Source organism: Oncorhynchus kisutch, linkage group LG5, assembly GCF_002021735.2.
Source record: "Oncorhynchus kisutch isolate 150728-3 linkage group LG5, Okis_V2, whole genome shotgun sequence".
Taxonomy (NCBI): Eukaryota; Metazoa; Chordata; class Actinopteri; order Salmoniformes; family Salmonidae; genus Oncorhynchus; species Oncorhynchus kisutch.
The window spans coordinates 18,336,577-18,353,493 of record NC_034178.2 but is presented as its reverse complement, the minus strand read 5'-3'; the positions used below and the strand labels follow the sequence as shown (position 1 = coordinate 18,353,493).

Below are 16,917 nucleotides of genomic sequence, written 5' to 3'. Positions count from 1 at the left end.
TCCTGGCGTAGGAAGGCCACCAAAAATTCGGAAATGTCCATCCCCAATTACATTTTCCGTCAAGACAGAACTGCTAAAAGCAGCGGAATTGCAATCTACTGTAGAGATAGCCTGCAGAGTTCTTTCATACTATCCAGTTCTATGCCCAAACAGTTCGAGCTTCTACTTTTAAATATCCATCTCCCCAGAAATAAGTCCCTCACTGTTACCTCTTGTTATATAGACCCCCCTCAGCTCTGAGCTGTGCCCTGGACACCATATGTGAATTGATTGCCCCCACATCTATTGTAAGAGTTTGTACTGCTAGGTGACATAAATTGGGATATGCTTAACACCTCGGCCGTCCTACAATCTAAACTAGATACCTCAATCCAAGCTGGCGTAGCAGTGCAGACGTGTTTTTGTTCGTCCTCTAGTGTACATTTCATGAATTTGTACGATGTAGCCACGATTTTAACTTTGTGGTTGTGGTATAGAGTGACAACCGTTGAGGAACGATGACGTTAAACGATGGTCAAAACTCTCCAGCACAGTAGGTGTCGGTAATGCACCATTATGTTGGATGCCAACCGCCCCCAAAAAACACCTAGGAAGAAGAAGAATTACCACTGACATCATTCAGCGTCAACTTGGTGACAAGTTGTCACGGAGTGGCCTGTTAGTACTGCATGTAGCGGTGGCTATCGTAATAGAATAATTCAAAAAATATAGTTACATCATTCACTATGCCTCCGAAGAAACCAGTTCAAGCTGCCGCAGGTAGTAAAAAAACGCAAGAAAAGAAGAAGGAAAAGATCATTGAGGTGAAATCCCTTTTGCGCACGAGATCCAAATTACATGGGATAATGCTAAGCTAGTTAGCTAGCTAAGTTACAGTAACGTTCAAATGTTATTTTGTGAAGCTAGTAAGTTAGACAGATAACGTTAGTTGCTGGCTAGTTATACCACGTATTGTTGAAAGAACACTCTCCAACCATTATTTGCTATGTACCAACCCAACGAACGTTAGCGTTCTTATGCTAATCCCTTTTTAAGAACGTGGTAGCTACTGGTAGCTAACTTGTGCTTGCATGATGTAGCTTGTTAGCTGCAGACAGTACCTATCAAAGGTTACAATCGTATTTATTCGAATTAATGTTAAGTGTAGCTAAGTTGTGTGATCGTCTGTCCACGGCTTGAATTAACTGCTTAGTTAGTAGTTGTAACACAGATGAAAGGTTGGCTAGCTAGTTATCACATTTGTCGGTAAAGTTAGCTAGTTAGTCAGCTACTATAACTACTTCGATAGCTAGCGCCAGAAACCGTATTATTTTGTCGTTGAGGTTTCTTCTAGGTAGCCTGCCAACTAACGTTAAGTCCTTTATTAAATTGCTGATATTCAATTTGTTTATCTATATAGGACAAGACATTTGGTTTGAAGAACAAAAAGGGTGGAAAACAACAGAAATTTATCAAGAATGTCTCTCAGCAAGTCAAGCAAGTTCCCGGTAGTAAGGTAAGATTGAGCAGCTAGGCCTACAGTCGTATTGTTTCTCAATTAATTGTCCTAATGACCACTGGCCTGACTTGTAATTTCTACAGATATGTTTGCCATTAGAACATCAATCTATAGCCATAATAACCCGGCCTTTGTTCGTCTTCTCTCTAGTTCGAATGTACCTAGTTCATAGACCTTAATTGCTTTAGCGCTTATTGACAATAGTATCTCGTCACCCTGAGGTTTAAGAGCCCGACGCTTGCTGTAAACATTAACACGCATCGCTTGTGGTACTGTTTTGGAAACATAAGGAACATATCGTGTACATCAGCAAAGAAAAATAAACAATGTCGAAAAAATACACACTTTTTATATGGTTAGTGTTCCCACACAGCCATTTCTCCATGTTACAGCGCTTGTTTATTGAAGACTGGCTTCTGTCCAAACACTTAAAAGACACACCCTCGTCCACTTACCCTCATCTTATGCCCAACGGGGAAATCCCCGTTGCCATCTTGGAGGGGTGTCCAAATGATTAGCCAAGCAAGGGAAGTTTGCAACGTAAGCCCCTCAGCCCTTGTTTTTAGTCGGCTTTGCTAGTGTACAATTATATTCACTCCGGGGCCTGAAACTCCCCATAATTCAATTTGTGACAATTATACATCAGATAAGAAGTCTGCGAAAACGTAAAAACAACATCAATGGAGAAGTCAACGTACAAGTGTAAGTAAAAACGAATGCAAATAAGTTGGAAATTGTGCTGCTAATTCACATGAAGGCACAAACACATCTCGTAAAAAGTAAATATGTTTTTGTTTGGTTATCTTTTGGAAATTGTAGAAGTAAAACATTTTCCTGCAGAAATTCTAACGTTAGTTAGCTAATTATTTTGCTAGCTATCATACAGTAGGTGTATATTAATAATTATATATTTAATTTTTAATATATTTTACCTATATTTAACCAGGCAAGTCAGTTAAGAACAAATTCTTATTTTCAATGACGGCCTAGGAACAGTGGGTTAACTGCCTGTTCAGGGGCAGAACGACAAATTTGTACCTTGTCAGCTCGGGGGTTTGAACTTGCAAGTTAGTTCCAGTTACTAGTCCAACGCTCTAACCACTAGGCTACCCTGCCACCCAATTTAAGTAGACGTGCACTCATAATTGACTTTAGGGCATATAAATATATAGGGCATATAAATGTTTTCGAAAGCTGTATCGCAAGCAACGATTATTTACGTTTCTAAACTTCAAAACAGTCGGGATTGTAGGTCACACGAGTCAGTTGTGGGTGACGCTGAACTGTAAGAAGGCAAAATGCTCCCTCGAGTTTTTGAGAGCTAGTCAGAAGAGTGTTATGCCAGAATGTGGACAGCTAATGTTAAAGCAATCTGCTGGATTTTACAACACTTAAGGTAGCTACTACACCCCCCAATGCTAAGCGTTGCATTTTCTTGGGATTCAATAGGCTAGCAAATGCTATAGCAGTCCATCAGGCTGATGAAAAAGGCAGTTTAATAAAAAATGGGCAATATTTCAATCTTATCGATTAAACAATTATCATTTGGGAGAAATTAAGAGTACAGTGACATATTCTATCCCTGGATTGAGGTACATTTTCCTAGCCATATTCCGCGCTGTCCACATTCTGGCATAGCTCTGTTCCAACTAGAGAAGAAATTTACGTAAGTATGACTACATCAATCTATATATGTTTTCTCGCTAATTTACTTTGAATTGACACATCTAGCCTAATTTTTGCCTGGATCTAGCATCTTAATTCTGAGTGTGAACTTCCCACTAGTTGCTAACAATAACATATACAGTGGGGCAAAAAAGTATTTAGTCAGCCACCAATTGTGCAAGTTCTCCCACTTAAAGACGAGAGGCCTGTAATTTTCATCATAGGTACACTTCAACTATGACAGACAAAAATGAGGAGAAAAAAAATCCAGAAAATTACATTGTAGGATTTTTTATGAATTTATTTGCAAATTATGGTGGAAAATAAGTATCTTTCAACTATGCTATGATGTTTAACGTACAATTTCAATCTATCTAATCAAATAGAATCTACAGATTGCATGTTGAAGATAAATACTTTTACTAAGAGTATTAGTTTATTAGTAATTGACTGAGATCTCCAGATCTCCTAACAGTACTATTTCTAGGGTCAATTTTAGATCAATGCTATGCAATTCAGCCATTCTTGAACCTGAGACCAGAAACAGGCTACCTACCTGAGGGCAATACCAAAATAAATGGTCCATTGATTCTGTATCCTCACAACAAAATCTGCAGCGCTTCGATTAATTTTTGCCCCAAATATTCAACATTTTGCTGGCAAGAATTCTATATAATAATTTTAGCTGAAAAGCACGAAGTCTTGAATCTTGCGTTGTTTTATATATCAACTCATACACCCTGTACCATGGAATCGGTACATCAAAAATCTCTTCCCAACTATTTTGCAATCGGTATAGTACAGTTGTCAACATCCTGGTCCTCAAATGAAACTGGTATACTTTCCCATTTATGCTATTTTTAGATATTTTGTCAAAAATGTCCAATGGCATAGGACCAACAAAGTGGACAATTGGCACAGTAAGTCCAAATGACACTTCATTCAACATTCTGGCAAAACAAGGCACCTTCTGAAAAATGTAAATGTGTGTAAAGCTGACCTAATCAAATCAGTTTGTCACGTGCGCCGAATACAACAAGTGTAGACATTACAGTGAAATGCTTATTTACAGGCCCTAACCAACAGTAAAAAATGTAAGTAAAAAATAGGTATTAGGTGAACAATAGATAAGAGAAAAAAACAACGGTGAAAAGAGTGAAAAATAACAGTAATTCGGCTATATACAGGCACCGGTTAGTCGTGCTAATTGAGGTAAGCTTAAGCTATAAGCTATAGCTTGCTATTAGGTCAGGAGACCGGCAAACCTGGTTCCTGTTGTGGACTTGTGACTAACTAGATCCTGTTTTCCTAGGTTGCTGCTGAAGGGGACAAGAACCGAAAGGGTGACAAGAAGAAAGAGTTAGATGAGCTGAACGAGCTTTTCAAGCCAGTGGTGGCTGCTCAGAAAGTCGCTAAAGGTGAGGATGGAAATATCTTCTGTATTCAGCTACAAAGTTTCCTCTGGTACATATATTCTGAAAAATGCTCTGTTTAATATAAAATGACATTTTGCAACCTTACCCTATTGAATGCTTAACAAACTCCTAATGTCAGGCTTTATCACTGATTAGGTCTATGTGGACTACCCACTACTGTTTGTCAAGAATTAGAACAGGGCAAAGGTGCAAAAAGTTATTATGATATAAACTGAGCCATTTCAGACCATCTTTATGCACCGGGCAGAAAAGCCATCAAGTGTGCATAGAGTTGCATCATTGCGGTTTTGTGTCGGAGATACTATAAGATATTTTATTTTTAAGTTCTTATTTGCAATGACGGATGTTAAAATTCTAAATTATTCATTCCATTAGTGGATTGTTTTCTCAGGAGTGTTATATCAAGTTTCAATTAACACAATTTGCAATGTTTCCTCTAAATTGTCTCAAAAGAAAGGTTTATTGCAATGCATCAAATTACAAGATTAACACTAACATGTAAAAGCATTTGTAACACCTTTAACAAATTAGATGTTTACTGTTATGTTAATGAAGTTCTTACAGATTGTATTACATGTTTCAATGAATGAGTTTGTAATAAATGTTAATGTTTATGTTGTACAGTACCAGTCAAAAGTTTGGACACCTACTCATTCAAGGGTTTTTATTTATTTTGACTAGTTTGTAAGTTGTAGAATAATAGTGAAGACATCAAAACTATGAATTAATGGAATCATGTAGTAACTAAAAATGTGTTAAAACAAATCAGAATATATTTTAGATTTTAGATCCTTCGAAGTAGCCACCCTTTGCCCTGATGACAGCTATGCACCCTCTTTGCATTCTCTCAATCACCTTCATGAGGCAGTCACCTGGAATGCATTTCAATTAACAGGTGTGCCTTGGTAAAAGTTAATTTGTGGAATTTCTTTTCTCCTTAATGCGTTTGAGCCAATCAGTTATGTTGTGACATGGTAGGGGTGGTATACAGAAGATAGCCCTATTTGGTAAAAGACGAAGTCCATATTATGGTGTGAACAGCTTAAATAAGAACTTTGAAAGGTTCTTCAAGTGCGGTCGCAAAAACCATCAAACGCTATGATGAAACTGGCTCTCATGAGGACCGCCACAGGAAAGGAAGCACCGGAGTTACCTCTGCTACAGAGGATAAGTTCATTGAAGTTACCAGCCTCAGAAATTGCAGCCCAAATAAATGCTTGAGTTCAAGTAACAGACACATCTCAACATCAACTGTTCAGGGGAGGCTGCAAAGCAACCTCTACTAAAGGACACCAATAAGAAGAAAATACTTGCTTTGGCCAAGAAACACAGCAATGGACATTAGACCAGTGGAAATCTGTCCTTTGGTCTGATGAGTAAAAATGTGAGATTCTTGGTTCCAACCGCATTGTCTTCAACCAATGCAGAGTAGTTGAACGGATGATTTCCACATGTGTGGTTCCTACTGTGAAGTGTGGGGTTGCTTTGCTGGTGACACTGTAGGTGATTTATTTAGAATTCAAGGCACACTTAACCAGCATGGCTACCACCGCATTCTGCAGCTATACCCCATCCTGTCTGGTTTGGGCTTAGTCCCACTATCATTTGTTTTTCAACAGAACAATGACCCAACACCTCTCCAGATTGTTTAAGGGTTATTTGACCAAGAAGGAGATTGATGGAGTGCTGCATCAGATGAGCTGGCCTCCACGATCACCCAACCACAACCCAATTGAGATGGTTTGGGATGAGTTGGACTGCAGAGTGAAGGAAAAAAGCCAACAAGTGCTCAGCATATGTGGGAACTCCTTCAAGACTGTTGAAAAAGCATTCCAGGTGAAGATGGTTGAGGAAATGCCGAGAGTGCAAAGCTGTCATGAAGGCAAAGGGTGGCTACTTTGAAGAATCTAAAATATATTCTGATTTGATTTGTTTAACCCATGATTCCATGTGTTATTTAATAGTTTTGATTTATTTTCTATTATTCTACAATGTGGAAAATAGTTTAAAAAAAATAAAGAAACCCTTGAATGAGTAGGTGTCCAAACTTTTGACTTGTACTGTACATAATTTAAATAATTACCCAATATTGTTACCCTGTGTTGGGTTACAATAACAAAAGAGAATAATTTTTTCTTAATGTGTAGTTATTCTATTAAATCCACCTAACTGGCAACAGTGGCAGGAAAGACCCTGAGGTAATGAGCGCAAGAAGAAACATTCAGTACTTATTATATTTTCCTCTTAATTCTGCAGGGGTGGACCCAAAGTCAGTTCTTTGTGCCTTCTTCAAGCAAGGCCAATGCACCAAAGGAGACAAGTGCAAGTTCTCCCACGATTTGACACTCGAGAGGAAGTGTGAAAAACGGAGCCTCTATGTTGACAAGAGAGATGACGAGCTTGAGAAAGGTTAGTGTCTTCTAACCATTAGTGTTGTCAGCAGTGAAGAAACTGATAAAAAGAAGTAGCTGATATCTCTGCTGGGTTTTGTAGAGCTGACTATTTATCCTGCTTTGTATAGACACCATGGATAATTGGGATGAGAAGAAGTTGGAGGAGGTTGTGAACCAGAAGCACGGAGAAGCTGAAAAGAAAAAAGCTCAAAGCTCAAAAACTCAAATTGTATGTTTTGGCACATCCCTCTAAGAGCTAAGATTCATCACTACTATACAGTGCGTTCGGATAATGTTCAGACCCTTTCCCTTTTTACACATTTTGTTACAGCCTTATTCTAAAATGGATTACATGTCAAAAATTGTCATCAATCTACACTCAATACCCCATAATAACAAAGCGAAAACAGGTTTTGCAATTTTACATAAGTATTCAGACCCCTTGCTGTGAGACTCAATTGAGCTCGGGTGCATCCTGTTTCCATTGGTCATCCTTAAAATGATTCTACAACTTGGAGTCCACCTGTGAAAAATTATATTGATTGGACATGAAAGGCACACACCTATCTATAAGGTCCCACAGTTGACAGTGCATGTCGGAGCAAAAACCAAGCCATGAGGACGAATGAATTGTCCGTAGAGTTCCGAGACAGGATTGTGTCGAGGCACAGATCTGGGAAAGAGTACCAAAACATTTCTGCAGCATTGAATGTCCCCAAGAACACAGCGGCCTCGATCATTCTTACATGGAAGAAGTTTGGAACCTCCAAGACTCTTCCTAGAGCTGGCTGCTCGGGCCAAACTAAGCAATTGGGCGAGAAGGGCCTTGGTCAGGGTGACCAAGAACCTGATGGTCTCTCTGACAGAGCTCCAGAGTTCCTCTGTGGAGATGGGACAACCTTCCAGAAGGACAACCATCTCTGCATCACTCCACCAATCAGGACTTTTATTGTAGAGTGGCCAGGCGGAAGCCACTCTTCAGTAAAAGGCACATGGAAGCCCGCTTGTAGTTTGCCAAAAGACACTAAATGAGAAACACGATTTCCCTGGTCTGATGGAGTTTGAACTCTTTGGCCTGAATGCCAAGTGTCACATCTGGAGGAAATCTGTCAGCATCCCTACGATGAAGCATGGTGGTGGTGGCAGTATCATGCTGTCAGGATGTTTTTCAGTGGCAAGGACTGGGAGACTAGTCAGGATCGAGGGAAAGATGAACGGAGCCAAGTACAGAGAGATCCTTGATGAAAACCTGCTCCAGAGCACGCATGACTTCAGACGGGTGAAGGTTCACCTTCCAACAGGACACCGACCCTAAGCACACAGCCAAGAAGAGTGGCTTCAGGACACGTCTCTGAATGTCCTTGAGTGGCCCAGGCAGAGTCCTGATTTGAACTCGATCGAACATCTCTGGAGAGACCTGAAAATATCTTCAGCGACGCTCCCCATCCAACCTGACACAGCTTTTATGATCTGCAGAGCACAATAGGAGAAATTCAGAAGTGCCAAGCTAGTAGCGTCATACCCAATAAGACTATAGGCTGTAATCGCTGCCGAAGGTGCTTCAACAAAGTACTGAGTAAGGGGTCTTAATACTTATGTAAATGTAATATTTCAGTTTATTTTCCAACAATTTGCAAAAATGTCTAAATCTCTTTTTGCTTTGTCATTATGGGGTATTATGTGTAGATTGAGGGGGGTGAAACAATTTCATCTATTTTAGAATAACGCTGTAAAGTAACAATGTGGGAAAAGTCAAGGGGTCTAAATACTTTCCAAATGCACTGTATATTAGGATACATTGACTTTAGACTGACTTCTGCTTTTGTCGTCTTGTAGGTTTGCAAGCATTTCCTTGATGCCATTGAAAACAACAAATATGGTTGGTTTTGGGTATGTCCTAGTGGAGCTGACACTTGTATGTACCGCCATGCATTGCCTGCTGGGTTTGTGCTAAAGAAAGACAAGAAGAAGGATGAAAAGGAAGATGAAATCTCAATGGAAGAGTTGATAGAGAATGAGGTAGATGTGACCATTTTTTCACAAATTAAACTTCCTACTTGAGATATTATTTGGCCCATATTACACTTAAAGCCACAATGTTTGTTTCAATCGGCAGCTTCGCTACTTTATCCACTCTGAAAGGCATAAAGAGCTATGGATGCCAGAACTGGCTGTTAACTCTGTTAATGTTTGCATTCACTCTGTGACCAACATACTTAAAAAAAAAAAAAGTTTTATCTAACTTGTGACTTATTCAATGACAGTGCTGAGATTGAGATTCTGTGAAGTTTCCGTGGGCTTTTACTGTTTAAGAAATGTTACCAAACAATTACTTTGTCTATCAGCGATCTGCCCTTGGACCAAATGTCACCCGAATAACTCTGGAGACCTTCTTGGCCTGGAAAAAGAGGAAAAGGCAAGAAAAAGTGGCCAAGGCAGAGCAAGACATAGAGAAAAAGAAAGCTGATTTCAAAGCTGGCAGGTCCTTTGGGGTGAGCTTTGATTTTGTTTTCTACCAGAGGATGTCGCCAAAGCTCAAAATAATCATATATTTTGATTGCAGTATCACATCTTACAGATGAGTTGAAAACATTTTAATACTAATACGAGTTGTTGTTGTGTAGGTTAGCGGCCGTCAAGTATTTGAGTTTTGCCCAGATCTGGCTGATGATGACGATGAGGAGGCTGATGACATAAAATATGTTGAGGACGATGATGACTTTGAGGTAAGCCTGATAAAGCAGATTTTTCAATAGGCATGTATCTCAGGATACTCAGTCTTTATTGAAGGAGCTTGAGGACGTGTTGGCGCTTCGCCAGATTTCATTATCATGAAGTGATACATATGTATAACATTGATACTAGAGGTCGACCGATGATGATTTATCAACACCGATAGCCATTTATTGGAGGACCAAAAAAAGCCAATACGATTAATCAGACTATTTTTTAAGTTCATTCAGTATTGTTGTAATTGCCATTATTAAAAATAAATTAATGAACACTTATTTTAACTTAATATAATACATCAATAAAATCAATTTAGCCTCAAATAAATAAGAAAACATGTTCAATTTGGTTTAAATAATGCAAAAACAAAGTGTTGGAGAAGAAAGTAAATGTGTTGGAGAAGAAAGTGATGTTTAGGGTTAGGTACACATTGGTGCAACGACAGTGTTTTTTTGGCGAATGCGCTTGTTAAATCATCACCCGTTTGGCGAAGTAGGGTGTGATTCGATGAGAAATTAACAGGCACCGCATCGATTATATGCAACGCAGGACACGCTAGATAACTATACATGGTTGATGATATTGCTAGTTTAACTAGTGATTATGTTAAGATTGATTGTTTTTGATAAGATAAGTTTAATGCTAGCTAGCAACTTACCTTGGCTTCTTGCTGCACTCGCGTAACAGCTAGTCAGCCTGCCACGCAGGCTCCTCGTGGAGTGCAATGTAAGGCAGGTGGTTAGAGCGTTGGACTAGTAACCGGAAGGTTGCAAGATCGAATCCCCGAGCTGACAAAGAATCCCCCCCCCCCCCAACATTCCGCTGAAAAGGCAGCGAGGATATTCAAATATTTTTGGGAAATATTTCACTTTCACACATTAACAAGTTACAACAAATGGAAGATTAACATTTTGTTAATCTACCCATCGTGTCCGATAAAAAACACAACATACATTTGTTAGATCACCACCAAATTCCAAAAAACACAGGCATTTTTCCCAGCCAAAGATAGTCACAAAAGCAGAAATGGAGAGAATTAATGACTAAACTTTGATAATCTTCATCAGATGACACTCATAGGACATCATGTTACACAATACATTTATGTTTTGTTCAATAATGTGCATATTTATATCCACAAATCTCGGTTTACATTGGCGCCATGTTCAGAAATGCCTCCAAAATATCCGGAGTAATTGCAGAGAGCCACCACGTATAACAGAAATACTCATCATACACTTTGATGAAAGATACAGGTTTTACATAAGATTAAAAATACACTAGTTCTTTATGCAACCGCTGTGTCAGATTTTATTTTTAACTTTACGGATAAAGCATACCATGCAATAATCTGAGACGGCGCTCAGAGGTACACAACATTTCTCCGCCATGTTGGAGTCAACAGAAATACGAAATTACATCATAAATATTCGCTTACCTTTGATCTTTCATCAGAATGCAGTGCCAGGAATCCTAGTTCCGCAATAAATCGTTGTTTTGTTCGATAATGTCCATTACTGGTGTCCAATTAGCTACTTTTGCTAGCACGTTTAGTTCACATGTCCAAACGCTGGTGCCAGTCCAGGCGAACTCGGACGAAAACTTCAAAAAGTTATATTCCAGGTCGAATAAACTGGTCAAATTTAAGTAGAGAATCAATCTTCAGGATGTTATCATATATATCCAATAATGTTCCAACCGGAGCATTCGTTTTTGTCTACAGAGTAATGGAAACGCATGGCGATATCATGAGAAATGCGCCTGACCAGGCACTCTGCCAGACCACCGACTCAAATATCTGCCATCCGGCCCCAAATCACACGAGGCTTCATTCCACGTTCTACTGACTGTTGACATCTAGTGGAAGGCGTAGGAAGTGCGAACAGATCCATATCTTACTGGGATGTGAATAGGCGATGAGTTGAAAATTAACCAGCCCCAGAATTTCCACTTCCTGTTTCGAAGTTTGCCTGCCATATGAGACTCACAGACATAATTCAAACAGTTTTAGAAACTTCAGTGTTTTCTATCCAATAGTAATAATAATATGCATATATTAGCATCTGGGACAGAGTAGGAGGCAGTTCACTATGGGCACGCAATTAATCCAAAGTGAAAATGCTGCCCCCTATCCCTGAAAAGTTCATCAGTCGACCTAATTGATACTGGTTATCCCTCCCCACAGGTTGAAGATGTTCAGGAGTTCCAGGACATTGATCTAGCCAGGTTTGTTCCAAAGGAAGTTGATAACACCGGGATAACTGTTGCTGCAGTTGACAGATTCACAGCCAAATCGAAGCCAACAAAGGAAACGAATGGTGAGTGTTTGAAAGTATTCTGCCAATAAAATGAATGGAAGCCACATCATCCTTGATCTCAATTTTTTTATAGCATTTCTTTCTATCCCAAATGTTTTCCATAACACGTACAGTACTGCGTAAAACTTTTAGGCAGGTGTGAAAAAATGCTTTAAAATAAGAATGCTTTCAAAAAGACATGTTCATAGATTATATTGATCAATTAACATGCAAAGTGAGTGAAAAGAAGAACAATCTACATCAAATTAATATTTGGTGTGACCACCCTTTGTCTTAAAAACAGTATCAATTATTCTAGGGTCACTTGCACACAGTTTAAGGAACTCGGCAGGTAGGTTGGCCCAAACATCTTGGGGAACTAACCACAGTTCTTCTGTGGATTTAGGCAGCCTCCGGGTGCTTCTCGCTCTCCATGTAATCCCAGACAGACTCGATGATGTTGATATCAGGGCTCTGTGGGGGCCATACTATCACTTCCAGGACTCCTTGTTCTTCTTTCACTGTATGTTTGGGATCGTTGTCATGCTGCAGAATACATTTGGTGCCAATCAGATGCCTCCCTGATGGTATTGCATGATGGATAAGTATCTGCCTGTACTTCCAGTTCATTCTGACCAAATCCCCTACTCCATTTGCAGAAATGCAGCCCTAAACTTGCAAGGAACCTCCACCATGCTTCACTGTTTCCTGCAGACACTCATTCATGCACAGCTCCTCAGCCCTTTGGCGAACAAACTGCCTGCCTTCTGCTATAGCCAAATATTTCACATTTTGACTCATCAGCCCAGAGCACTCGCTGCCATTTTTCTGCACTCCAGTTCCTGTGTTTTCAGGAATATTTGAGTCGCTTGGCCTTGTTTCCACGTCGAGGGAATGGCTTTTTGTCCGCAGGTCTTTCATGAAGGCCGCTTCTGACCAGACTTCTTGGGACAATAGATGGGTGTACCAGGGTCCCACTGTTTTCTGCTAGTTCTGAGCTGATGTCACTGCTGGACATCTTCCGATTGCGAAGTGAAGTAAGCATGTGTCTTTCATCTGCTGCAGTAAGTTTCCTTGGCCGACCACTACCAGTCGTGGCAAAAAGTTTTGAATGACACATATTAATTTCCAAAGTTTGCTGCTTCAGTGTCTTTAGATATTTTTGTCAGATGTTACTATGGAATACTGAAGTATAATTACAAGCATTTCATAAGTGTCAAAGGCTTTTATTGACAATTACATGAAGTTGATGCAAAGAGTCAATATTTGCCGTGTTGACTCTTTTTCAAGACCTTTGCAATCCGCCCTGGCATGCTGTAAATTAACTTATGGGCCACATCCTGACTGATGGCAGCCCATTCTTGCATAATCAATGCTTGGGAGTTGGTCAGAATTTGTGGGGTTTTGTTTGTCCACCCGCCTCTTGACCACAAGTTCTCAATGAGATTAAGGTCTGGGGAGTTTCCTGGCTATGGACCCAAATATCCATGTTTTGTTCCCCGAGCCACTTAGTTATCACTTTTGCCTTATGGCAAGGTGCTCCATCATGCTGGAAAAGGCATTGTTCGTCACCAAACTGTTCCTGGATGGTTGGGAGAAGTTGCTCTCGGAGGATGTGTTTGTACCATTCTTTATTCATGGCTGTGTTCTTAGGTAAAATTGTGAGTGACCCCACTCCCTTGGCTGAGAAGCAACCCCACACATGAATGGTCTCAGGATGCTTTACTGTTGGCATGACACAGGACTGATGGTAGCGCTCACCTTGTCTTCTCCGGACAAGCTTTTTTCCGGATGCCCCAAACAATCGGAAAGGGGATTCATCAGAGAAAATGACTTTACCCCAGTCCTCAGCTGTCCAATCCCTGTAACTTTGGCAGAATATCAGTCTGTCCCTGATGTTTTTCCTGGAGAGAAGTGGCTTCTTTGCTGCCCTTCTTGACACCAGGCAATCCTCCAAAATCTTCGCCTCACTGTGCGTGCAGATGCACTCACACCTGCCTGCTGCCATTCCTGAGCAAGCTCTGTACTGGTGGTTCCCCTGAATCAACTTTAGGAGACGGTCTTGGAGCTTGCTGGATTTTCAGCAATTGAACCGCTCTCCTTGAAGTTCTTGATGAGACGATAAATGGTTGATTTAGGTGCAATCTTACTGGTAGCAATATCCTTGCCTGTGAAGCCCTTTTTGTGCAAAGCAATGATGGCGGTACGTGTTTCCTTGCGGGTAACCGAGGAAGAACAATGATTCCAAGCATCACCCTCCTTTTGAAGCTTCCAGTCTGTTTGAACTCAATCAGCGAGTCAGAGTGATATCCAGCCTTGTCCTCGTCAACACTCACACCTATGTTAACAAGAGAATCACTGACATGGTGTCAGCTGGTCCTATTGTGGCAGGGCTGAAATGCAGTGGAAATGTGTTTTGGGGATTCAGTTCATTTGCATGGCAAAGAGGGACTTTGCAATTCATCTGATCACTCTTCATAACATTCTGGAGTATATGCAAATTGCCATCATACAAAATGAGGTAGCAGACTTTGAAAATAAATTTTTGTGACATTCTCAAGATGACTGTACAGTCCTCAACGTTGCCCGTATCTTTGCTTCTTCAAAAGAGCTTGGACAGCACGTCTGGAAGTCCCTGTCTGCCTTGACATTTCTGCCTGGGAGGGACCTTGCTGATGCAGTATAACCACCTTGTGTCTTGTTGCTGTGCTCAGTCTTGCCATGGTGTATGACTTTTGACAGTGAACTGTCTTCACCAACCTCACCTTGTTAGCTGAGTTTGGCTGTTCCTCACCCAGTTTTATTCCTCCTACACAGCTGTTTCAGTTAATGACTGTTTCAACCTACATGTTGAATTGATGATCATTAGCACCTGTTTGGTATAATTGTTTAATCATACACCTGATTATATGCCTACAAAATCCCTGACTTTGTGCAAGCGTACCTATAAGAATTGATGCTGTTTTGAAGTAGGGTGTTTTGAAGGGGTGGTCACACCTAATATGGATTTGATTAAGATATTTATTCTGTTCACTCACTTTGCATTTAGTTAATTTATAAATATAATCTATTAACATGTCTATTTTTGAAAGCATTCTTACTTTAAAGCATTTTTCACACCTGCCTAAAACTTTTGCACAGTACTGTATGGCTTTAAACCTCTTTCTATCATACAATTGGCCCTCAGCCTTTTAAAGGGGCAATCTGAGATTCACTTGTTTCTGTCGAAAGCCGGTAAACTCTCAAATTCGTAGACAGATCTAATGATACAAAAAACTGACTTTCATGAGATCAAAATTATAGTTTAAGGGACAATCTGTAGTTGGTACATCTACTTTCAGACTTATGATATGTACCCATTGACTTCTGAAGAATAGTACTTATAAATGCCTCATGAGCTTAAGTTCAGCTGTCGTACCCCATCAGAATCCAAAATATAAGCTTGTCTTACTCCTATGTAAGCGAAGTAAAACATGGTTAAAGTGGCACAAGATGTGACTGACATTTTAATAACTAGGCCTATAGTAATCTTTAAGTACCATTTCAAAAAGTTAATCCATTCTTTTCTAGCTAATAAAAAAGCTCCCGATCTTCTCACGGTTTTAACATCAGTACAGTAGCCTATACTTTGGAGGGGGAAGGGCAGGGAGCCTACAAAATGACACAATGACACACAATGACAAATATTTTCAGCTTGCAGGGGTAGAAAAAAAATGCCTGGAACGTAAAATGTTATTAACTGATTTCCATTATTTTTTAAATAACGATTCTGTTCCGGAGTATGGATCACTTTTGTTCCCGGTTCCAATTCTGTTACTCAATAAAAATGTTCTGTTCTGTTCCCTGAAGCGGTTCCAACCCCAGTTTTAAAACTATAATTTTGATATCATGGATGGTCAGTCCTTGCATCCATAGCTCTGTTTATGATTTTGAGTGAATTCCAGCCCCATCCCATAGCTTTTTGCTGAAATGGGTAGGGAGAATGTGTTGTTTCAACTGAGGATTTCCCCTTTAAGCGTATACAGTGTTTGTTTGTAAGCAATGTAATTGTAAACAATGGAGTAAAACAAGCTTATATTTTGGGTTCTGATGGGGTATGACAATTTAACTAAACTTATGGGGAATTTATAAGTTAAATTCTTCAGGAATCAATGGCTATATAAAATTATTTTTAAATCCAAAATGTCCATTCTAATCCCATATGCCCCTTGAACAAAGTTGAATGACTCTCTTGACACGTCACCTACCATTGCAATTTCATTCATGGGTCACAGCACAGATGCTGCGTATATATCTGATGCCTTTGACTGAGCAGATGTGATGTTCTGAACCTGTGCCTTGCGCCCTCTCCCAGATGACCAGCTGAACGGGGCTTGTGGAGGTGTGGAGGAGAATGGTCACGATGGGGAAGACGAGACTCTCGACGACAAGGAAGCAGAGCCCGTGCCTGTGGACGAGAACCTTTTCACTGGCGAGGACCTGGACGAACTGGATGAGGAACTCAACACACTGGACCTGGATGACTGACAATGATGACTTCTAGTAGAACAGTGCCTCATGGACTATGAATAAGAGATGACTAAAACAGATTCACAATAAAACATCCTGATGCTCACATTTTGTTGCTGCTGCAGTTTCTTTCCCCCCTTAGTGGTCCTGATTGCTAAGAGAGTGAAAAGGATTTGAGAGGGGGTACATCTCAAACTGTATGGTCTTGAAACTGGTTCATGTGAAATCACCAGTTCTTTCTGGCTGTCCTGAATCCTGTATATTGATGTTGTGTTCTATTGTATAAGCATCCTCCTGACTTGTATTATTAGACCATACCATGACAGATTGTGCAACTCCTTTTGAGCATGTACAAGGGGGAGGTTGGTTCTAGTGTAAAAAACCCTGAT

General features: G+C 40.1%; 1 protein-coding gene across 1 annotated transcript; it reads left to right on the top strand.

The window, feature by feature from the left end:
• Window positions 1–534: 534 nt before the first annotated feature.
• On the top strand, window positions 535–16,636 carry LOC109890741 (zinc finger CCCH domain-containing protein 15-like). The gene is made up of 10 exons (XM_020482755.2): window positions 535–803; window positions 1,400–1,495; window positions 4,476–4,581; window positions 6,856–7,008; window positions 7,121–7,221; window positions 8,829–9,011; window positions 9,338–9,484; window positions 9,617–9,718; window positions 11,908–12,040; window positions 16,374–16,636. The coding sequence occupies exons 1-10, from the start codon at window positions 726–728 to the stop codon at window positions 16,544–16,546; spliced, it is 1,272 nt and encodes a 423-aa protein (XP_020338344.1). The 5' UTR covers window positions 535–725; the 3' UTR covers window positions 16,547–16,636.
• The last annotated feature ends 281 nt before the right edge of the window (window positions 16,637–16,917 follow it).